Below are 24,186 nucleotides of genomic sequence, written 5' to 3'. Positions count from 1 at the left end.
GAAGCTGAGAACGAGTATGCAGAAGGGTGAGCATTACCCCAGGTGCGCTATGGCAAACCAGTTGAGTGAGATGGTGAGACCTCTTGCTGTAGAATACTCAAGGACTCTGAAGTCTTGTTGTGAGGTACACTGAAATACTTGAGGCCCCTTGTATAGAAAAACAAACTCGGTCATGTTTCTTGAAATACACCAAAACAAACTCAAAAGCAAAATAAATGACACGTTAAAGGCAATGACCCAGGCTTACATGTTTTTAAAGAGTTTTATTAAAACTGTATTGTCATACAATGGAATAAGATTCTTCCACTAGTGACTACTGGAATGCCCACATTAGTAAAACAAACCGTACAGGCAGAACATTTGATTTTTGAAACCAAATACTAAACACAGGACTGAAGGAAAAGTCATCTTTTTTCATAAACGGGTAGGCTTGATCGAAGAGATTCTACAATTTGAAAAAAAAAACCACAGTTATTTTTCGTTTAAATAAATCGCATTTTCATCTCATTTAATCTCTTATTTCAGAAGTATTTCCGAGTTTCCCAACAACACAGGTCATCCTCTGTCTAACAAGTGAGCTATCGGCACCGTCTATGAATGGGAAAGGTTTTGGTGGGACAGAGTCCTTTCATAACACCCCAAAAGTGCAGGATAGTGTTAATTTTTTTCAACCAATTGAATTTTGGGTCATTGAAGGGGTCAAACATAGGGATACAAGTATTTTTAAAGGGAAAAAAAACACTCGATAGCCCCAAGCCACTTCCACTTATATGGGAAATGAAGCAAATGAGATGTAATTTGAGGACTCAAACTAACTGTTCTGTCTTTTACCTGTATGACAAAAATGTATTCATGCGATGGGTAGCCAAATGAAGCAACGCAATAGAAATATTTGCCCCATGTATTTAGATGACTTTATCTGGCAGAGTAAAATGCACTTTCCAAGGGAGTTTTTTTTCACTCAGAAAACACCACTCAATCACAAAAACAGCAAACAATTTCATTCTAACATGGCTAGTAACATACCTGTTTAACTGGATGTGAAGATTCCAGTCACAACGTCACTCATGAATGTGCTGGGCAGCAGTCGCGCTATCCTCTACGGAGGTGGAAACTCTGTAGTGTTAAAGGAATGATTAGCTTTCTTCATGCAGGGCCAATGGCTTTAAAAGATAACCAGAATAACTTTTTGAAACAACAAATCAATGAGACAGATTTACAGAACTGCAAACTAATTCGCCAGCAGGGTCATACATCACTAATTGCGAAATATAAAATGTTGTTGGGTTTCATAGTTAAAACTGTAAAACAAAAAGAAAATGCTACATGACCGAACAAGTCTACCGCAGATGGCTTAGGAATTTTAGTCTCATTGAATGGGAACTGTATGTTGACCCAACCTAAACTCTAACACACACACGCGTACACAAACAGTGTTCAACCTACAAACTCGCCCCTTTTGTATTAGAGTAAACATAAAGTCGCCCAGTTGTGAGAGCACTTGTTGAAGCGTCACCATGTGAAAGTGATTTGATTGTATGTGAAGATTTAATTCTCTGAGGTCCAAAATAGGTCTGAGAGAACCGTCCTTTTTGGGTATGAGAAAGTACAGGAAGTATACGCCCGACCCCCTGATATTGCAGTGGTACGGGTTCTATGGTTCCGTTCAAAAGGAGAGATTGGACCTCTTGTTTGAGGTGTATATGGTCTGGTGACATCTTGTGTGAACGTGGAGGAATGTTTGGAGGATTGTTGGTAAGCTCCAGGCAAGAACCAGAACGGATAATTCCTAGTACCCATATGTCTGTAGGTATTGCTTGCCAGAAAGGTAGGAATTGAGAAAGACGCCCCCCGAAAGGTGTTAAAGGATCGGGGGGAAGTGTAGGCAAGTCACTGTTTGGTATTGGAGGGGGAGGCGCGTGTGTTGGAACCTCTACCTCTACCACTGTTACCTTTGTAGCCCCCTATGGAAAAACCCTTGGAAGCAGAGGGCTAATTGTTGCCTTTGTACGGTGTAGAGGCAGTGTCTGAAGAGATATTCTTGACACCCCACGATAGAAGGAGCGCCGAAAGGAACAACAGCCAGAAGGGGACTGTTGGGCTACCATAGATTTCCAAAAAACAAGAAAAACTGTTGGGCTGGTAAAAGTGAACTCTAACAACAACTGACTAATCTGAATTGTTTAAGGGAATCCTTATAAAAAGGATAGAATCCCATCCCCCACCGAAGTGGCATGCTTCATCATCTGGGATTCCACTGGGTTGCAAACCCTAGTGCGCCTGAGGGCTACAACCTTCTCAGCAATAGAAGGGAACTCACAGATGTTTCAAGGAGTCGCATAAGATGGAATCTACTATAATCCGAAGATGTGGTGCCTCAGATTTAGTTTTAGGGGTGATAGTTGCAGTGCATGTGACAATTGTGTGTGAAAAAAGGTGATTTAATTTTGGCTACGAGGATAATAAACAGGTTTAATAGGCGCTATCCTGGAGTCAAAACTAAAACAGTGCGTGTACAGCTTCCAACAAATAACTGTAAAAAAGTCCACAAGGATGTCAGGTCTACATGTTTCAGCCTAAGGATCCTTTGATCCAGGCTTTCATCAGGACCTTAGAAATGGAATCGCTCCTGCAAATAATGTGCTATATGTGCAAAACAGGTAGGGTCGCAATCAAAAGCGGTTGGTTCAATACAATCTGCATTCTTCTGTGGGTCCAAAATGTAGTTGACTGTCACAGGAGTGTTGGACACAATCCAGGCTTTATGCGGGTATGCTCCTCACCTCAACTGGCATCCGCTCAGGAAGTGAGGCACCGCTCTGTCCGTCGGTACCCCTGGCTGAACGTGAGCTGGAAGGGGAGGTGGCTCACGTTCAGAGGAGCCAGACTCGAAGGCTCTTCTTGTTCTTCCTCAACTCCTATGGCATCTAAGGCTTCCTGTTCGGAATCTTCTCTGAAGAGGTCTGGAGTGAAGCCGGTGTTCTGGCTCTGCATGTCACGACGTCGATCGGTTGCAGAGCGTTTTCTTTGAGCGGGAAGATTTACACGCGTCGCTGTCTTGTTCGTTGTGCTCCGGAGATAAGCACAAGTTGCACACTTTGTGCGAGTCAGTGCGCGGGAACTTTGTGTGGCATAGAGGGCAGAATTTGAATGGAGTCTCTTCCATCGACTGCGAGGCGGACAGACGCGGGTAGGCCCGACAGCCTTCCACGAGTTTCCCGATCGAAAAGAGTTTTTGTATTATATACAATACACGGAGAAGGGAAATACATAATCAAAAACCATACCATCGAGGGTAAGTGGATTGTGCACCGAGGGGAACCCGAGAAACTGTGTCGAACCGGAACGCACGTCCGAACCCGATGGTGGAAAAAAATAATCTTTCAATGGAGTCGATGCCCATGCGCACTATCACCGAAAGGAGGAGTCACCAACCTTGTGACTGGAAAGACTTCTTCGAAGAAAAATAACTTGCAAACATCCGGACCCAACGCTAGATGGCAGGAGTATGCAAAAGCATGTGATCTACGGCTCATATGCCATGAACACAGACTATCATGAATTACCTCTGTAAGCACTGTAAGATAAGCAGGTGCCATTGCCTGCCTGTTTTGGGTCCCGCTATAAGAGGATGTGGAGGTGGCAGCACATGGCTGCCTCAACAACCTGCATTTCTGCACTGGGCTCCGTCTGGTTACATCTGAGCACCTTAACATGGGTGGTGTCAACTTTTAGAGATACACACAAGTCCTGCATAGCAGGTAAGGGCCTTTCCTTTCTCACTCATACATTTGGCTGGGACAGTGAAGTACTCCTTGTATGCGAGGTGCATGGCCTTAACTTGATGAATTGAGTTGCGCTAAATACCGGGCTGTTAGCCATTTAACAGACACTAAAATATACAAAAAAGTGATGGATGGAATGCATCCCAGTCCATTCTTATTTTGCCCACCATGCCACCTCAGTTTGGCCCCACCTATATGCAAATAATTCTTGGCCCTCTTGCAGTGGTAACAGTCCAGCCCAAACCGCCAAGCCAGGTCCTCACTCAACTGGAACACAAGCAACCCAGGACCGGTTTCGCTCTAGTAACACAATAAAGTATACAAAAAAGTGGTAAGTGGAATGCTTGAATTAATCTCAGCCACTGGTAATTACTCAAGGCCTCTTCCCAGTCCACTGTTATTTTGCACACCATGCCACCTCAGTTTGAACCAGTTATATGCAAATCGGTGTGGACCCTGCTCCAATAGGAATAGTCCAGCCTTAACTGCCAAGCTAGGTCCTCCCTGAACCGGAACACAAGCACCCAAGGACATGCCCAGGAGTGGGTCCCTTGTTCACAGTGCCACTGGAACCAAGCTACACCTGACTGAAGAGTCTTAATCTGGACGAACCCGGTATTGTGTTGCTTGTGCTCCGGATTCAAGAAGACCTGGCTTGGCAGTTCGGGATGGCCTGTTCCCACTAGAACAGGGTCAAGACTGATTTGCATATCACTTAATCGAATCTGAGGCGCTATGGTGAGCGAAAGACTGATGGGTTGGGGTGCTACCTATCCCAAGCGATTGCCAATTGTTAGACTTATTGCCAGCATCCTCCCTTCACCTTTTGTGTGTTTGATGTGCCATATTACAGAAGCACCTGTAGAGTACTAGACTCAAAATATACAAAGTCATGAAAGCCACTCCCTTGTTTTTCCCCATATCCTTCAGACCAAATGGCGAGCAGGCGACTTTGAGGACATGTTAGAAAAATTCAATCTTCTACCAAGAGAGGAGAAGTTTCCCAGAAATAGCAGTGGTGTCCCTGCATGCAAGAGCTCGGTTATTGTGGCACACGTGGTGAATCAAAGGGTGTTGCTGGATTCCAGGAGGGGAGGACATGAGAGAGAGTAGATATAGTGAACACAAAAACCTACTGGGAGACCACTAGAAGAGACATCTTGGTATATTGCCCAAACAGAGAAAAGTCGGGGGACAAATGCCTCTGTTTGCTGAAATAGTGAATGGCTGCTTCCTGAGTGTTTCCTTCCTCTTGAGACACATTTTTTAACTTCAGTGTTGTGAATACATCACAACTAGAGAGTCGGAGGAAAGGAAACATTAAACTCATAGGACAACTGTGCCAAACTCATTTTCAACGTTCAACTTTGTTCAGAAGAAAACACGGAGGAATACGACCATACTGGCTATCCAATTTACATGATAATCACTGACTTATACCTTAAGTACCCTGACAAGCTCAGGAGTCGCACTGGTGAGATAGACACACGCTTATTCCTAGTCCAGAAAACGTATGATTTATCTGGCATGGCACCTGACGCTCATATAGAAGGCAGAATCCTTGAATATGAACACAATGGATGAATAGGGCCGACTGGGAACTGAACAAAGCCCTGGCAAATCTATCCTAACCAGCCACACTCTTGTCTCATGCCTGCTGTCATTACCTGGGGAGCAGCAACACTCTGCTTTCACACAGATGCTTCCAAAGGCTCCAGTCCACCAAGGCAATACCCGGTGGAATAAAAGGGCAGTCCAGCCGTGTGTATGAAGATACGATCATGTATATGCATGAAGGTTGAAGAATGTAACCCGCTACATGTCTAGTATTAACAATATCATAGGGACCAGTTAGTCGCTGCAACCACATATGAAAAATGGGGGTGTCCCGAACCTTACCGTGGCACATACATCTGAACTGAACAGATAGCCTTCAGACTTGAATCAGTTTGCCGGATGCACTATTCATTTATGCAGTGAAGAAGAAATAATACCAACCTTTGGTAGTTGTAGAGGTGAAATTACGAGGATCGTCCTCTGTATGGAGAATGGCCATTAAAATCACGCCGATATCAGGAGAGCCACATTTAAAAAAAAAGAAATTTGGTTCGACCTGGTATGCGGCCGTGATGGGCATGTGCCCCAGTGTCCATGTATTTGGCCTGACTCCCTCCGAAGGGCATTATCCTGTGCAACAAACCCATCAATGACAGGCAGTGCATAATTAGAACCGGAGGAATGAGTGTGTAGGTGGCAATATATAAATGAGCAAACCACAGAGAAAAATGGTAAACAGCCTTACAAGGTCACTGTTCCATATATATTCGTTGATTTGTGCAACCTTAATATCACTTTTGGAATCAGTACATTAATAGTACCATATAGAGGAACTAAACACAGGGAAAAATGCTAATCAAGGGCACAAGACCACCTCAGAGATGTGGTGCCAGAAGCTGCAAAATACTGCTTAGTGAAGCATGCACAAAAACTCATGTATCGTTCCAACTGGAAAATGATTCCCTATTAAAGCAAACCATGAATAACAACAACAGAGTTTAATCTTAAGATCTACCTTTGTCATGGTAGAAGATAGCATTCGAGGAATATGAGCAAAAAGCATGAATAGCCTGAGGCCGTCTTTCAGAAGTGATTTCACGAGTAGGTCTTACTTCGAAAGACAACAAGTGTTCAACTGAAAGAGAGTGCCAGGTTTACTACAGCTGCTTGTCCTGCCCTACAGCCACACAGGGCAAGATGTACAAGGCCCTTTACAATTGCAAACCTTGCAATTCGCAAAATCACAGTGTTTACAAACGTGAAAGGGCCATTCTCAATGTACAAAAGCCCTTTTATCAGTAGGAAAGGAATATGCTACTTACCAGTATGCATCTGTTCTTGGCATGCAGAGCTGCAGATCTACACACTTGTGCATAGATCGCCATCTGGTGTTGGGCCCGGATGTTTGCAGTTGTTTTTCCTCTTGGAAAGTCTTTGGAAATCACGAGGTCGGTGACTCCTCCTTTGGATCGTATTGCGCATGGGCTTCGGCTCCATCCTCAGATTGTTTTTCGCCAGCAGGGAAAGATGGAGCGTAGTAATAACAGTGAAGAGGCCCATGTGTGTAGTATCTAAATAAGATAAACTGGAACAGATAAAGGTAGCCGGGGAGGCGGGTGGGCGTGTGTAGATCTGCAGCTCTACATGCCAAGAACAGATGCATACTGGTAAGTAGCATATTCTGTTCGAGGCATATGAGCTGCAGATTACACACTTGTGCATAGATTATATAGTAGTACCCATCTTTAGCGGCGGCCACCCATATCTGTTGCAGTGGTTTGAAATAACGTTTTGAGTACAGCCTGGCCCACACTAGCCTGTTGCTTAGTTTGCACATCTACACAATAGTGTTTAGTGAAAGTGTGCGGTGTTGACCATGTAGCTGCTTTGCAGATATCATCTAATGGGATGTTTCCTAGAAAAGCCATTGAACCCCTATTTTACGTGTAGAATGGGCTTTAGGGGGAACGGATAGCTTTCGTTTTGCTTTGTGGTAGCAAATCTGAATGCATTTGACAATCCACCTATCTATCCCCGACTTGGAGATGGGGTTGCCCTTGTGTGGTGGAGAGAAAGAGACAAACAGTGGTTTGGTCTTACGGAAAGGTTGTGTTCTCTCGATGTAGTAGAGTAAGGCTCGTTTGACATCTAGTGTGTGGAGAGCTCTTTCTGCAACGGTCTGTGGTTGCGAGAAGAATACTGGTAGTTCTACAGATTGGTTTAGGTGAAAGGGAGAAATGACTTTAGGGAGGAATTTTGGGTTGGTACGGAGAACATCTTTGTTATGGTGCATTTGTAGAAAAGGTTCTTGAATGGTAAATGCTTGTATCTCACTGACCCTTCTGAGGGAAGTGATGGCTACGAGAAAAGCGGGTTTCCACGTTAAAAATTGGAGTTCACATTAGTGTAGTGGTTCGAAGGGAGGCCCCATTAGTCTGGTGAGAACGTTATTTAGGTTCCACACAGGTGAGGGTGGCACTCTGGGGGGAATTATTCTTTTAAGGCCTTCCATGAAGGCTTTAATGGCAGGAACTCTAAAGAGTGATAGATGTTGCCTGTTTTGTAGGTAAGCTGCTATAGCTGCGAGGTGCAGGCGAATGGACGTATAGGCTAGATTGCACCTTTGTAGGTGGAGTAAGTAGCCTATGATGTGTTGAATGGAGACGTCTAGGGGATTGATGGTGTTGTTGTGACAATAGACAACAAAACGTTTCCACTTGGCGGCGTAGCACGCCCTAGTGGTGAGTCGCCTAGCTTCTTTGATGACGTTCATACAGTCAGGGGGAAGATTTAGATAACCGAATTCTAGGATTTCAGGAGCCAGATCGCAAGGTTGAGCTGAGCTGGGTCCGGGTGTGTGATCTCTCCATGGTTCTGGGTTAAGAGGTGTGGAGAGAGGCGTAATTTTTGGTGCGGTACTACAGATAGTTCCAGCAGTGTGGTGTACCACGGGTGTCTGGCCCAAGTTGGAGCTACTAGGATTAGTGTGAGGGAGTGTTGCTGTAGTTTGCGCACCACTAGTGGAATGAGTGGGAGAGGCGGAAAAGCGTACGCAAATCTGCCTGACCAGTTCATCCATATCGCATTCCCTTTGGACAATGGGTGTGGATATCTGGCGGCGAAGCTTGAGCATTTGGTGATTTCGTGGGTGGCGAAGAGGTCCATCTGTGGATGCCCCCACATTTGAAAGTACGGGTGTAGAACTTGTGGGTGAAGTTCCTACTCATGGATTTGTTGCGTTTGTCTGCTGAGCAGATCTGCCATAGTGTTGGACTCCTGGGACATGCTGGGCTAGAAGAAAGATTTTCTGGGGTATGGCCCATCTTCATATGCTCTGTGCTAGCTGAGAGAGCTGTGGAGTGTGTGTGCCGCCTTGTTTTTGAATATAGTACATGGCTGTCATGTTGTCTGTGCGGATTAGGACTGCTCTGCCCGAAATCTGTGTTTGAAAAGATTTTAGGGCTAAGAATATTGCTAGTAACTCCAGATGGTTGATATGGAGTAACTTCTGTTGCGGTGTCCATGTGCCCTGCATGGTGAGATGTAATAGATGAGCTCCCCAGCCGGAGAGCGATGCGTCTGTTAGTACTATCTGGGGAACCGGGTCCAGGAACGGTCGACCTTTGGAAAGGTTTGTGGTGGTCCACCACTGCAGAGAGCGATGGGTATGACCGTCTACCAACACCAGATCTGTTAATTGACCTTGGGCCTGGTTCCATTGGCGCGCTAAGCACTCTTGGAGAGGACGCATCTGGAGTCTTGCGTGAGGTACTATGAAGATGCAAGAGGCCATCATCCCTATTAGTTGCATAAACACTCGAGCTGGAAGGGAGTGTTGTGCCATGAATTTTGCACGTAGAGCCTGAATGCTTGTAATCCTGGCAGGATTGGGGTAGGCTAGCGCTTTTGAGGTGTCTATGGTGGCCCAGAGGTATTGTTTTGTGTGGGATGGTTGTAGATGGGACTTTGCGTGGTTTACTGTGAAGCCCAGTTGGTGAAGAAGCTGGATGGTGGCATGCGTGTGTTGTACACACTGGCTGCATGAACTGGCTTTTATTAGCCAGTCGTCTAGATATGGGAAGAAATGGATGTGTTGTCTCCTGAGGTGTGCTGCCACTACTGCTAGTCACTTGGTGAATACTCGTGGCGCTGTTGTGACTCCGAACGGAGTACTTTGAATTGGTAGTGTTGGCCGTCCACTACAAATCTGAGGAACTTCCTGTGAGCGTTGTGCACTGGAATGTGGAAATAAGCGTCTTTTAGGTCTAAAGTGGTCAGGAAGTCGTTTTGGGAAAGCAGTGGATGTACCTGCTGAAGCGTGACCATGTGAAAATGGTCTGAGTGTATGTATCTGTTCAGGGGCCGGAGATCTAGGATTGGCCGCAGAGTTTTGTCCCTTTTTGATATGAGAAAGTATAGGGAATAGACCCCCACATTTCTTTGGTTGGTAGGCACGTGTTCTATCGCCCTTTTCTATAGGAGGGAGATTACCTCCTGCTTTAGTAGTGTTAGATGTTCTTGTGACATTGAGCGTTGTCTGGGTGGAATGTTTGGGGGGGGTAGATATTAGTTCTAGGCAGTAGCCTGACCGAATTATTTGTGTTACCCATTTGTCTGAGGGGATGGTAGCCCAGACAGGGAGGAAATTTTGGAGTCTGCCCCCGACCGGAGTGGGATGGTCTGGGGGAGTGGAGGGAAGTCATTGGGTAGGTGCGGTGGCAAAGCGGGCGGTGTTGGTCTTGCCTCTGCCTTTGTTATTGTTGCCCCTGTACCCGCCTCTTTGGTAGCCCCTTGTAAAGGTGGACTGGGTAGGGGCCTTATATGGGGTGGAAGCGGTGTCGGAGGAGTAGCCTCTGGATGTGCTCCGAAAGGAAGAGCGGCGAAAGGAGCGCCTGGGAGGGTGAGATTGTAAGGCTCCCATGGATTTTTCATCTTTTCTAGGGCCTTATCCACTTTTGGGCCAAAGAGATGTTCCTGGTCAAAGGGATGGTTGAGGATCGAGGCTTGTACCTCCGGTTTAAAACCTGAGATCCTTAGCCAGGCATGGCGACGGAGGAGGACACTAGTATTAATGGCGCTGGAGGCTGTGTCTGCTGCATCTAGGGCACAATTGTAAGGAATACCAGTAGGTTCCGCAGGAGCGCCAGGAATTCGGAGAGAATATCACAGCCTTCCCCGGCGACCCCCCGACTCTATCAAACTCTAGAGAAACGGAGGGCACACCCGGGGAAAACAGGGAAACAAAACAAGGGAAGGCGGGAAAACTTCAGGAAGACCAAGGGCTCCACGTCTGGTACAGGTGAGGCTGATTATTACTGCAGAGAAAGTAAGGTTAATGCAATTTTGCAAGCATGAGACTTCTCCAATGTTTAATTCCAATCCCTTGTCTCTCATACCATTCTACTGCTAAGCCGGTAAGAATACTACTGTATCCTGCTGCCAATTCCAGATGACCAGAACATACGTAGAACAACCTTAAAGAGGATCCTGCACAAAAGAAAGCATGGTATTCAGGCTAACGTTACGTTTCTTCACATAACTATGTACGTGTAAGATTCCCCACTTACCCCCACTTATGATATGGTGAACTTATAATATGGTGAAACAGGAAACGTGTAAGGATTACCTCAGCTGTCTGTGGATGGATTACACCTAATGTAGAAGTAAATCATATAGGTCAGTGAACCATAATTAACCTGCACACAGTTCTTTGACTTTTCACATAGATCGGGGCTTTCATGAGAAGTAGAAACAAAAAGCAGCGCCAAAGCGCCGTTACCGTGATTCAGACGCTGCAATCCGTTTTCACCGAGTGGTTCACACAAGTCTTCCCACGTATTCACTAAATAATAACTTAAAGGAGGAACCCCCACAAGCGTAGACGGGGCTAAGGAAGAACTAACAAAAAGAGGGATGAAAAACTATCAAGGAGCGAGACAGAAAAGGGAAATGGGTGTGAGGCTAAGAAGAAAATGCCTCTTTGTTTGCCAAAACAGAGCGTGGGCACGAAGCTCAGATTGGAAAGGAGAAGGCTTCGCTGGCTCTGAGATTCCGGGAAAAGCACCCGGTGGGCGGAGATGTGAACGCGACTCCGCGTTCGGTGTACCTGATATTTTCTCCTTGGCAATGAGAAGACAGCTGGAGGGAATAGCTGCAACTACGGGGGCCTGAAGTCCGACTAATGGGGACAACAATCAAAGGACTCGAAGGAGGAATACTCGCGTTCCGGGGAAAGGAACGCCGGCAAGCGCACACACTACGGGAACAGGAAGAAACAACAACCGGAAGTCAGGCGAGTGTCTGCGGACGGAAATGGGGCCCAGAACTAGAACGCTAAGCGCGTTCGGGAGCGTTTACGCTCCTTTTATACATGCCCATATTCTCCATAGGAAGGAATTCCGGGGCAGGCAGGACTCCGGGGCATGACAACAATGTACGGAGGTATTAGTAATGGTTTTGCCCTCCTGAATTAGCTTGTTGGCCCTAGGTTTGTATTTATCAGGGAGATGTTGCATTATGGCTTCTAATTCGTCATAATGGGCCCTGTCATACCTGGCTTGTAGCGCTTGTGTATTAGCGATACGCCATATGTTGGCAGCTTGGGATGCAGTACACTTGCCTGATGCGTCCAAGAGTTTAGACTCTTTGTCAGGTGGTGGTGCTTCGCCTGACGCTTGGCGGTTGGCCCTTTTACGTGCTGTGGACACTACCAGAGAATCTAGTGGTGCTGGCCCTCTGATGTAGGAGGGATCTGTAGGGGCGGATTTGTATTTCTTTTCAATGCGCAGGTTAATGACCCTGGCTATGACTGGGTCTTTAAAGACCTCTGGCGCATGTTTTATAACTCCCTTGAGCATAGGCAATATGGAGGTAGTCCTATGTGTGGTGTCAAACGTATCGAGGAGGAAATCCTCCTCCACGGGGTCGGTATGAAGATCTACCACCGTGATAGTCTGCCGTCCTTTGTAGTAGATGGTTGAACCCCAGTGAGTCTTCTGGTGGGGAAGGTCTGGAAGGGTAGAGATCATCCTGTCGGACGTTAGGGATGTCAGGGATATTATAATCGTCCCATGGGTCTGGGGAGCCTGTGGGAGTGGGGTCTCCTGTAGGTAAATCTTGGGGCACGTCTCCTATGTCATCATATGGGTCCCCCTGATCATCATCATCCGGAGAGGGTGTTGGGGAATGATGAGGTGGGGCGGAGACGGTGGAGGGGGGAAGGTGGAGGGGGTGGTGGTGGGGAAGGTATTCTGAAAGGAGAGGTAGCAGAGTCCTTCCTCTTTGGAGGTGGAGGCGGAGCAGGTTTTTCCAGCTGTCTCTTTTTGATGGAGAGCATCAAATGTCCGGCCTTAGGATCCTTGGTTAGTGTTTTTTGTAATGAATCCGGTGTAAAGAGTTCTGGTGAGGTTGGCGGTCCGTCGGCGTCGGGGCAGTTGTTTTTTTGGCTTTATCCGTGCTGGTTCGTTGTTTGAAAATATGCTTGGAAAAGTCTGATTGTTTGGTAGGCGCCGAGATGGATTTCGGCTTCGAAGTGTCGGTGGCCTTGTGTGCTTTTGTCGGTGTCGAAGATGGTGTCGGCACCGAGGAGCTGGTTCTCGACACCGAGTGTTTCGGTGCGGGGCTCGGTGTCGAAGCGGAGGCCATTTTCTTATTCAGTGCCGAAGAGTGTTTATTGGCACCGACGGTGGGTTGGCTTGAGCCCGAGCCGTTGGAAGGCTTAATCGGCTTCTTTACCGGTCCCGAAGGTGCGGTGGGGGAAACAGTGTCTTTGGTCTTGCTTAGGCCCGGAGGCGAAGGCGTGACCGAAGCATTTTTCGGTGCCGGTGAGGGTGTGTGGGGGGGGGGGTTAGTGGTAGATTAGTACTCACGACCCTCTGTGCCTGAGTGATGTCCTCCACATCTGAATCGTCTGCTTCGGAGGCGCTGACGAGTCCCTCGTCGGTGTGGTGTTCTTCTGGAGCGTCAACGCCTTCCCCAAAGATGTCGTCCGGAATCGCCGTCGACGAGTATGCCATGGTTCTTATGGCCCTTCGGTCTCGGTCTTGGACCGGAAGGACTTACACGCGGGACAATCTCGAGCCTCGTGTTCAGGGGAGAGGCAGAGATTACATACTTCGTGGAGATCGGTGTGGGGGAATTTGGACCCACATCGAGGGCAATTCTTGAAGGGAGTCCTTTCCATTAGCCAGGACCGGAGCTTGGGTAGGCCCGAAGGCCGTCGTCGACGACGACTGGAATCGAAGGTTCTTGCCGATGAGAGCCGCGTCGAGTGGGGAGATCGCGATCGAAAACAATACCGCGAATTGGGTTGAGGATTGCGCGTCGATCGTCGAACTGGAAGCTGTTCGGAACCGGAGCGCGAAGATCACATCCGAGCCTGATGGCGGAAAAAAACAATCTGAGGATGGAGCCGAAGCCCATGCGCAATACGATCCAAAGGAGGAGTCACCGACCTCGTGACTTCCAAAGACTTTCCAAGAGGAAAAACAACTGCAAACATCCGGGCCCAACACCAGATGGCGATCTATGCACAAGTGTGTAATCTGCAGCTCATATGCCTCGAACATTATTTTTAACTGGTAAAAGGTTTTGTAACCTTTCACAATTGCAAACAGGCGGGGGCATGAAAGGGGCATACTCGTACCATTTCAGATTCTAAAAGAAACTGATGAATGATATGTGACTCCAATTGTGGTCACAAACCATCAATGCATTACCGATCCCTGAGCTGCAGTGGTAACTGATTTGTACATCATGCCGAGCGCCAACGAGGGGGAGCAGGCAGACGTCTGATTTCTTTTCAACGGGGAAACTGGCTTTCCTTTCTCTTTTTTCAAATCACCATTGTTTCTTTAACGAGCACAGGTTGATTTTAAAGAATGTTTCATATTTTGCAAAGCAAATGTAGATACTAGGCTCTACTGTGCCTTGCAAGCCTCCATCCCTGCACTGGCAGCCTATCACAGGAGGTCGCAAATTGCAACCTGCAACTTAATATTCTTTATGTGGATGGTTTTGCAATCTGCTGTGAATGGACAATTGGTGATTCAACGTATTAGCATATAGGTCGCATCACAAATTGCATTCCATTTGCAAATTGCTAATCCCTGGTTTACCAACAGGAACAACACATCTGGCCCATAGTCATTTATGAAAGCTTTGCATCCTGAAGCAAAGGCATATCAAGGGATAACAGTTATGGGTGTGCAAATGTTACCTCAGATGTTTTAAATCAAAGGAAATGCCATCTTAGACATGGCTCGTCAGGCAAAGGTCTGAATCACATTCACATTTTGATCTCTTTAGGAAGATGCTGAATGAAGTGCACATGTTTCAGGGAAGTGAAGCTCAAGTTCGGGCCCTATCAAGGAACCCTAATGTTATAGAAGAAGAAAAATTACAAAGGCATTTTTTTGCACTGTGCAATAGTAGATGAGAGCTCACCCAGACTTGTTCTTTTATTACCACAATGCATGAAACAGGGCAGGACAGTGACTTACATAAGACACAGCGTTAAAGGTGACTCCCAAGTGGGAAGTAGCTGGGAAAAGCAGTTTCTTTTCAGGCCGTCATTCACTTCGAGGCAGAGTTTAGGAGGACATACCCTCGCAGCTTCAAGGTAAGACTCACACACGGACCTCTTACTGTTAGGGATTTACTGTGAGTAAGAATGATGGTCACTGATTGGCCCTTGCTGTAGGAGTGATTCTCCTTGTGCAGATGTCAGTCTGGTATACCTTCAACAACCATTCCACCTCAATAAATTACATCTTTTCAGATGTAACACTAAAGCTGGAAAATCTGTAGCTATCCTCGGAGCAAAAGCCTAGACCTTTCTTCCCACACATCTTAGACTTTTTCATTCAGAACCCACCTTTAGGAAATTGCTGAAAACTTGGATCTTTGCAGCCCCGGAAATCCTTCTCCCTCTCGCTATTTGATCCCTGCATCTGTTTGTAGCAGCCTGGAGCCTCTTTTTCTCCCTTTTGACCCATAGTGCGCTCTATAAATTTTTTATATATACATACATACATCTTGCATTCATTCGCACTAAAAAACATACAATTCACATTTAGAGTGCCTTATAATCAGCCCCAAACGGTTCGAAGAGAAAATTCTGTGTGTGAATTCAGAGCAGAGAGGTTTGTTGAGCAGACCTACTGCTTCAAAAAAGAGCAATTTTTCATTAGCAAGAAAGGTTTAAAGCAATGGAGATCATAGGCTGGCATCAACAAATTCATTTTAATTTTTGTATCCAGTAGTAAATCAATGTATGAGCTGTTCAAGCCCCAAACGAGCAGAACATTTTCTGATCACACCGTCGCTCTCCAATGTAAAATGCTTCTTCTGCCCTACAATAGAAGACTTGTCCACAGCAGGTTCAGTGTGACGCTTCAAAAAGTTAATGACACTAAGTGATAATGAGCTTAAGTCAATTTTAAAAACGCAGATCGCAAGCAAGAATTTCAGTGTCGTAAATCCACTTAAACAAGGATTTACCATTCTAAAAAATGAATTTAAATTATCAAAAAGCGATTAGAAGAGGAAATGGTGAACATGATATCGATAAACAAGCTGACATTGACCTCGCCAGTCTAACGAACTTCTAATGCTATCTGTGAACTTGTGCAGCCAACCTTACTTAAAAGCACCGGCCTGAAAAACACACTGCAAAGATTAAGAGGCGTATCAGACTTGTGATCCTCAGCACAATGCTGTGAGTCTGGAAAGACGAACTGATGATCTTCCTCCCAGCAGTCGTTTAAGACCAACTGTTTAGAAAGTTGGTTCTGTTCAGAGGATGCACCACCAATGTGTGTCCCTTCAACTCTCTTACAACCCCTCTTTTCAGATCCTGTAACTGAATGGCAAGTCGGGTTTATGGTGAGGCATGGATGTCGGTCACTGTCTCTCTTGTGCCTGCTGACTTGTGGCCACAACTGGCATCAAGTTTGACAGCATAACCGTACAACCGAGATCCTAAAATTAAGAAATATGAGACTCCTACAGAAAATAAACTGCAGGAGCAGAAAGAAAAATATGTTAACTTTGATAAAAACATTTTTTCCTCCAGAACTGTAGGAAAAATATTTGAACAGTGTGTCTTCAGTAGAATGGCCACAATTGAGCTTTTGGTGGAGGAAGAAGAGTGAGTCTGGCTCAAGGGTAGCAGACTTTGGGCCTCCTCACCAACAAGAACAACAGTTGTGGCCTTTGGTAGCAGATGCCTGTAAATGATAAAAACTTTCCACCAGACATGGGCGATTCGGAAAGTCTGGAATCTGCTGAGGGAAGTCACACAAGAAATCATAAGAACAACAATCAACATTGGCCTTCGATAAAGAGCTCCAGCTACTCACATGGGACCAGGCTCTGCACTCTTCCCTTCTTCCCAACCGAAGCTGGGTTCTTCTTTGATGTGTCTCACCTGGTAATCTACTTCTTTCTCTGTCTGATTAGGTTCTTTCTGTGGAAAATAGAAAAATAATCAAGATTTAGGTCATTTTTCAGTGATGATATTTTAGTAGGCTTCTCCCCTTCAGGAATCCTCCGGCCCATGTTACACTGAACAAAGGATAATGTACAGCATGGCAACCTAGGAGACATAAAAGTATTGTTAGATTAGGCAGATTAAAAAAAAATTAAAAAGGAAAATGTTACGTACCCTGTAAGCATCTGCTCGTAGCATGCAGTACTGTAGATTCACATGCTTTGCAAAATCTTGCCATCTAGTTTTGGGCCAGGATACTACAAAGTGTTGTTTTTTGACGAAGGTCAGGGTCACAGGATGTTGTGTCACTCCACCACTATGCCAACAGACACAGACTCTACCTTACATTTACGTTCAGCGGGTGAAAATGGAGTATACAGTAAGACTAAAATAATGTGCTCTGTGCATGGTAAGTGGGTAAATAATGTGTAATTTAAGAAATGTGCCATCGATGCCAGTTTCTGGAGAGGAGGGTAGATGCATGTGAATCTACAACGATACACACTACAAACAGATGCTTAATGGGTAACATTTCCGTTTTGTAGCATGTGTGGCTGTAGATCTAGATGCTTTGCATCAACTGTAAAGCAGTTTCTTCCCAGCGGTGGCTTGTGGGTAGATAATACAGATAATACTTACTTTCAACTGTCTAGCCAACCAATGCCTGCCATTGCTGTTGTTGCTCCTGTAACTTTCCCACAAATATCCACTGCCTGCCTGGGGCTTGTGAAAAGTCTGCTGTTGAAGGCCACTCTCTGAATTAAAGCAAGATATGCAGTATCATATGGCAGAGATGGTTTGGCTCTTGGTCTGGAGCATCTATAGTGTCGACATGTCAAAGGTCGTCCCTGTCCCCTGCCCCAGCAGAAAGGGTCTCCATCCCCATATGGACTACCTGAGTTGGAGAAGGAATGGACTGAAGTCTGGTGGTGGTGGTGGTGAGATCCTGTGTATGAAAGGCTGTTGAGGATGGCGTGTTGCCTTGTCCGTATGCCTCTTCGGTACTGGGTGCCGTGGTGTGCGGAAGGGGAGTTCATCCTCGAAAGTTAACTTCTGTTTTTTGGGAATTGGGGGCAGTGTAGTCAATAGAATACCAGGGGGCAGCTTAGCATAAATCTTACCAGTTTTTGGGTGTAGAATAGGGCACTTGCGAGACATTGAGGTTCTCAGCCAGTTTCTTTAGGATGCGTGCTCCGGACTCCTTATCTAATGGTCAAAGAGGGCCCAGGTGTCCGCTTGGGACTAAGTATGCTTTTGCCGACAGAGGTGCTCTATGCATCATTTCAGGTCCAAAGAGGAAGGCCTGCTGTCTTTCAGGCAAGAGAATGTTGAGTGTTGCTGCTCAGCGCCCTTCAGTGGGACCTTGCTCGGCTTCAAAGCCATTTCTTCCTGCTGACCAGAGACCGAGAATAGTTGTGGATCAAAGACACGGGCCTCTATCCTGCCCCGCTCAGGGCTCTACTCCTGCAGGAGCAGTGCCCTGTCTCGATGGAAGTACATTTGTGTGGATAGGGCTTTGACCTATGGCTCAGTACTGTGGTAGTTCTCACGGTCCTTGGTGTTTTCGTCGCATATGGCCCTGTCGGTGTTGAAGCCAAATATGTACTGTCTTGGTCTTCTTCCTTGGAGGCATTCAAAGACAATGTTTTGGAGCTGGGTGTCGACTGGGCAGCTGGGATGACAGCGGGATCCACGATGCTGACCAGGTCGTTTTCACTGAAAGTTTCATATATCTTGGAGAATGCCTTGCTACATCAGTGAGTGTGACCAACGCCTTTCCCTTTGGTACTTCTGAGTCTTTTACACCAACAGGTGATGCAGACCTCTTAGGACAACTTGTAATGGTGATTGGAGAGGTAGAGGTCGCAAATGCTGTACTCGTCTGTCCAAGGATATTTTGCATTGCACCGGGAACACCCAGGCTTTGCATGTCTGGGCATCAAGGCGACGCAGTAGATCAACGGACAGTAGTGTACCCATCAGGGGGAACCGCGCTCTGTGATTATTCTCCAGATATTACCTCGAGGAGCAGAATAGTTAGGCCCAAAAAGCTGCAAGAAGGTGTTGATTTCTGAGCTGTTGCTGTACACTTCCAAAACAATCTAAAGTGGAGTCAATGGTCATCTGCATTGAAAAAACTATACAACAGTCACAACATCCTATGATTGGAAGCTTCTTCAACGGAAAACAAGTTCTAATGTCTAAGCCTAATAGCAGATGGCAGAAGTATGCAAAGCATGTATATCTAGAGCCACACATGCTACAAATACATTATTTGTAATGCCTGAAGTAGAAGGAATATGGATTTGTGAAGTACACTCCAGTTGGCATAGCCTCAGAAGTGAAGATGTGGTGCAGGCCTCATGTAAATGACTGGATCATTGCCGGTGTGTTTACGTACACCAGGCCTGGCCTCGCTGATGAGGGTTAACAACCCAATCTATCAACCAGCAGTAACTGACGGCGACCACTTGCACCTCAAGTACCCTGAACAACAATAACCAGAATCCTAGAGCAGCACGAGTATAGAAGCGAATGTTTTAAGGAGGCAAGCAGTAAGAGTGCAGACGCTTGATCTGTGTGAGCAAATATGATGAGGATCTCTACAATCATCTTTATGAATCACAACTAAGAGTTGTAAATATGATAGGCATCCTCTAAGCCACAAGACAATATCTTCAAGTCCATGTCAACCACAGGTTTGAGCAGCTAGCAACGCATGAATTTTGCTTCTTTTCATCATTTCGATTACTTGTTGCATACGCCAAATAAAGAAACTGAGTTTATTATTGAATGGTTAAAAGTTTAAATTTTGTTTCCACCAAACATTTCTTCCAATCCCGTAAGCAAGGTTTTGTTTGGGGCAAATCTTAACCAGTTAACGGACATTCATCCGCCAGCTAATTTGCTCAAGCATGCAGTCAGTTGAGAAAAGAGAAGGATATTCTCTGTAAAGTAGATGCAAAAGTAGATGCAGGCATGTGCATTGTCACTGCCTTATTTCTATTTACAAACTTAAATGTAACTTGAAATTTAAACAGATCATGAACAAAATAAGAACACACAATGGAAGTGGGGAAAGAAAGGCAGTCATTTCCAGCGGTTCTGAAACTCAAATGTCACCTGTTAATACGGACATATACCCTCTGCTAGTCAGTCAGGCGTTCATGCAACGCAAGTTTATGGGTCTTTAGCATTTAGTTCAGACCTGAGCAATAAGACAAACCACCCTGTGTCCAGTACCTTCTAAAACAGACAATCTAGGTTTAGCAAGCTTGATGCAAACAATAAGTAAGATTGGTAAGCTTGGAGTAAAATCTAACATCTTGCTTGGCAAACACAAATGTAGTTAATCTGATTCCAGACAATATCAACAGGAAGGGATAAAGTTTAACATCATTTGCAGCCACTTCAAAAGGCTGCGAGCATCGGCCACATCTCTCAATGCGGTTCCAGAAATAAATCTTTGCAGGAAGCACAAAAACAGAATTAAAATCTCAAAGAGCTCTACTGCAGTGTTCCTTTGTAATTAAAGTGAAACCATGCCGTGCTAGGCAAATCTACGTATCCCTGAATGGTGAGCCATTGTGTACCACACACATTCATTTTCAATTCAGAGGCTATGCCACTGATGAATAATGAAAAGAAAATGGAACAATAGTCTTAACGCTGCAAAAGAAATGGCGAGAGGATATCAAGTGAGAATAAATCCTTGCATACAAGAAAGTAAGTCTGAGGTGTGAACTGAAAGGTTTTAATAGGGTGTGAGGAATCAAAACTAATTAAACCATCTTCACAGCTAGCAATGGGACTGTGATTGTGATGTACTCCAAAAACTACAGTAGGCAACAGAAAAGGATGGGAATTTTTCATACAGCACATTTAATAAAAATTGTTTCTTTCACCCAGTCCATTATAATACTTAACAGAGATTACATTCAGTAACTTTTTGGCAAGAGCACAAAAAAAAGCAGTTTGTTTTATTAACTTTATACGAAAGTACACAAAAATTAAGAAGCAGTGATTTGAGTGCCTTTTTAAAATTTCTCCAGAGGCCTAGGATGCCTTCGTAAACCAAACTCCATTTAATTATGCATTACTTCTGCATTACTTAACTACAAAATGTCCACAGAATCTAAGGTATTTTCTAGGAGTAGCAAACTATAGAAAACCAATTAGTTACCTATAACACCAATTTCTCCATCAAGTGTATCATCGTGAAATTCCTAATATTCAGCGTATCCTCACATACATGCAGAAAATCTGAACGCATCCTCAATAAAGAGAAAAGCATCTCTCAAAATACAAACTAATCTCACCCATGTGGAGGCACTATGTCAATTATCTAATGAGAATCAACTTTATAAAAACAATGGAAACTATACAAATGGGTTTAAAAACTATGTGGAAGGGCCACAACAATCCCAACTTGCATCACCAACGGGTGGACTGAAATCGTGGAATTTCATTCTACGGAGTTACATAAAAACTCTGCAAGATTCCGCAGACTTCTGTCCTAGGGCGAAAATATGCATCTCGTGCTGCAATTTAGCACAGGTAGCATGACCAGGCTAAAAATCAGCTTGACCGGCACCATGCGATGTGCAAGTGAGCGCAGCCATGCCAGCTGATGGTGCTGCCGCTCAAATGAAAACAAGTTACTTACCTGTAACTTTGGTTCCCCAGTATTGGTAACTTTCATAGATTCTCATGCTTTGTATCATTCCCAGTCGTCGGAATGGGAGCCTCGGTATACAAAAATATATATATATCTCACAACCATAGAAACAAAAGAGAAAAAATAGGCCTAGGCCTCTTCTCATTTTGTAGTATATCACCCTCTTTGTGTAACAGAGCCCAAACTTTTGCCAGGACCAATCAGCACAGCCTCACCCATTGGAACCTTCCTGAGAGAGCTCAGAGCCTCAGATTTTCGTAGCCGTTGTGCCAACAGCCACTACCTCAGTAAACCGGCAGAGCTTTCCCAGGGGAGGTGGGTGGGCGCATGAGAATCTATGAAAGTTACCAATACTGGGGAACCAAAGTTACAGGTAAGTAACCTGTTTTCTTACCCCAGTATTGGAACCTTCATAGATTCTCATGCTTTGTATCAGAATAGTAAGCAGTACATCAGAAAAGCACATTTGGAAGACACATGGCCTTACACAACCACCTCAGTGTACATGAAAAAACAATCATTACTGAAACCAAATGTGCTTACCAGGATGGAGGGATTGTAGGGAAAGCTCACCTCTCATTGAAAAAGATTCCGGAGGACTGCTTGACCAACACCAGCTTCATCTCGTCCCACCGATTCCAGGCAGTAGTGCTTCGTGAAGGTGTGTACACTGCTCCACGTTGCTGCCCTGCAAATGTCCTTGATCGCAACTCCAGCAAAAAGAGCCACTGAAGACGCCATCGCTCTCGTAGAATGAGCCCGGGCCCTTTTATCCAAAGGTTTGCCCGCAGCCTGATGACAATATTGTATTGCATTGGAAATCCAGCGGGAAATGCAACTCTTAGCCAGCGGCAAACCCCTCCGTGGTGCACTGTAAGCAATAAATAGCTGTGTAGACTTCCTGAAAGAGCGTGTGCGCTCGAGATAGAATTTCAGACATCTCTGGACATCCAAAGAATGCAATGTTCGTTCCGCCTGGGTGGAAGGACGCGGAAAAAAGGAGTTTAAAAAAAGGGTTCATTCAGATGAAACTCCGAAGGCACCTTCGGGATGAATTTTGGGTTGGTTCTCAAAATTAGCACATCCCTCTTGAACTGCAGAAAAGGCTCCACTATAGAGAGAGCCTGGAATTCACTAACCCTCCTAGCCGAAGTTAATGCCAAGAGAAGGGCTAGTTTCCACGACAGGAACTTCAAGTCCGCCTTGTGAATTGGCTCAAAGGGCGCTTTCATCAGTTGAGCCAGTACTAGGTTAAGCTGCCAGATAGGAGGGGGTGGTCGGACCGGAGGATACATCCGAAATAACCCCTTAAGGAACTGCTTAACAATCCTTGCGGACCATAGAGATGGCCCGATGTCTTCTGTCGAAAACGGGATATGGCAGCCAGATGTACCTTGACAGAAGAGTGCGCCAGACCTGATTTAGCCAGAGACAGGATGTAAGGCAAAACCTAATCTGGCCGGGACTTATAAGGATGGAGTTTATTCCTGTGGCACCACAGACAAAATCTCTTCCATTTTGCCCTGTATGTCTTATTAGTGCTTGGCGCCCGCACCTGAGATAAAACATCCCTGCACTCCCTGGAGAGATTCAGATGACGGAATTCTCTGTGTTCAGGAGCCACGCTGTCAAGTGGAGTGACTTCGGATCTGGATGGAGCACCTGCCCCTGATCCCTCGACAACAGAGATGGAATCAGTGGCAAGCGAATCGGGCGATCCTGGGAGAGAAGCAGGAGTTCCGTGAACCAGAACTGCCACGCCCATGCTGGAGCAATGAGAATCATCTTGCATGGTTCCGCCCTGACCTTCCTGAGAACTCGAGGAATGAGGGGAATGGGAGGAAAGGCGTAGCAAAATGCGCCGAACCAAGCAATCGAAAGGGCATTCCCCAGAGACCCTTGATGGGGAACCTTGCTTGCATAAAACCGGCACTTGGCGTTCTCCGGGGACGCAAAGAGGTCTATGGTCGGAGTACCCCATCTCTCGAACACTGCCTCCAGCGTGGCCTGATGTAACTCCCACTCGTGAGTCACTTCCGTCTGTCGACTTAGAGCATCCGCTGTGATGTTGAGACACCCTGCTAGGTGCTCGGCTTGCAGAGTGATCTTGTGAGAGATCGCAAAATCCCAGATCGTCTGAGCTTCCTTGGACAGAGTCCGCGACCTTGTTCCCCCTTGCTTGTTGATATAGTGCATGGCCGTCGTGTTGTCTGTCCGGACCAGCACTGCACGATTCTGAAGTCTGGGAAGGAACGCCAGCAAGGCTAAGTGAATGGCCCTCAGCTCCAAAAGATTGATGTGGCGTAGTATGTCTGCTGGACTCCAGTGACCGCTGACCTGAAGCTCCTGGAGTACAGCTCCCCATCCTTCTAAGGAAGCATCTGTGGTCACCACCATAGGCGAAGGAGGAATCCGAAACGATAATCCTCCTGCGATGTTCTCCTTCACCAGCCACCACTCGCAGGCTTTGCGCATAGCAGGTGTTAACCACACCTTGTCGTTGAACGACCCTTCTGCCTGGCGCTATTGTTTGTCCAACTCCTCCTGCAGAGGACGCATATGAAGCCTGCAATGCGGTATTAAAGGTATGCAGGATGAGATCGATCCGAGTAAGGACTTGTACCGTCGAACCGATACATATCTCCTGTGCAGCATTTGACGAGCGGAGGCGGTCA

The 24,186-nt window shown here is 45.9% G+C and overlaps 1 protein-coding gene across 1 annotated transcript in view; it reads right to left on the bottom strand.

Annotated features, from left to right (window-relative positions):
- Nucleotides 1-248: 248 nt before the first annotated feature.
- LOC146772276 (uncharacterized) overlaps nucleotides 249-24,186 on the bottom strand; it is a 133,491-nt gene continuing 109,553 nt past the window's right edge. The window contains exons 9-11 of the mRNA XM_085639888.1: nucleotides 16,703-16,809; nucleotides 1,027-1,116; nucleotides 249-445 (exon numbers count right to left, since the gene is read on the bottom strand). Coding sequence (XP_085496014.1) covers nucleotides 1,062-1,116; nucleotides 16,703-16,809 — 162 coding nt within the window. The 3' untranslated portion in view covers nucleotides 249-445; nucleotides 1,027-1,061. The remainder of the gene's footprint in view (nucleotides 446-1,026; nucleotides 1,117-16,702; nucleotides 16,810-24,186) is intronic.

Source organism: Triturus cristatus, chromosome 12, assembly GCF_964204655.1.
Source record: "Triturus cristatus chromosome 12, aTriCri1.1, whole genome shotgun sequence".
Lineage (NCBI taxonomy): Eukaryota > Metazoa > Chordata > Amphibia > Caudata > Salamandridae > Triturus > Triturus cristatus.
Note: the sequence above shows the minus strand (reverse complement) of the source record. Positions and strands in the feature narration are given on the sequence as shown.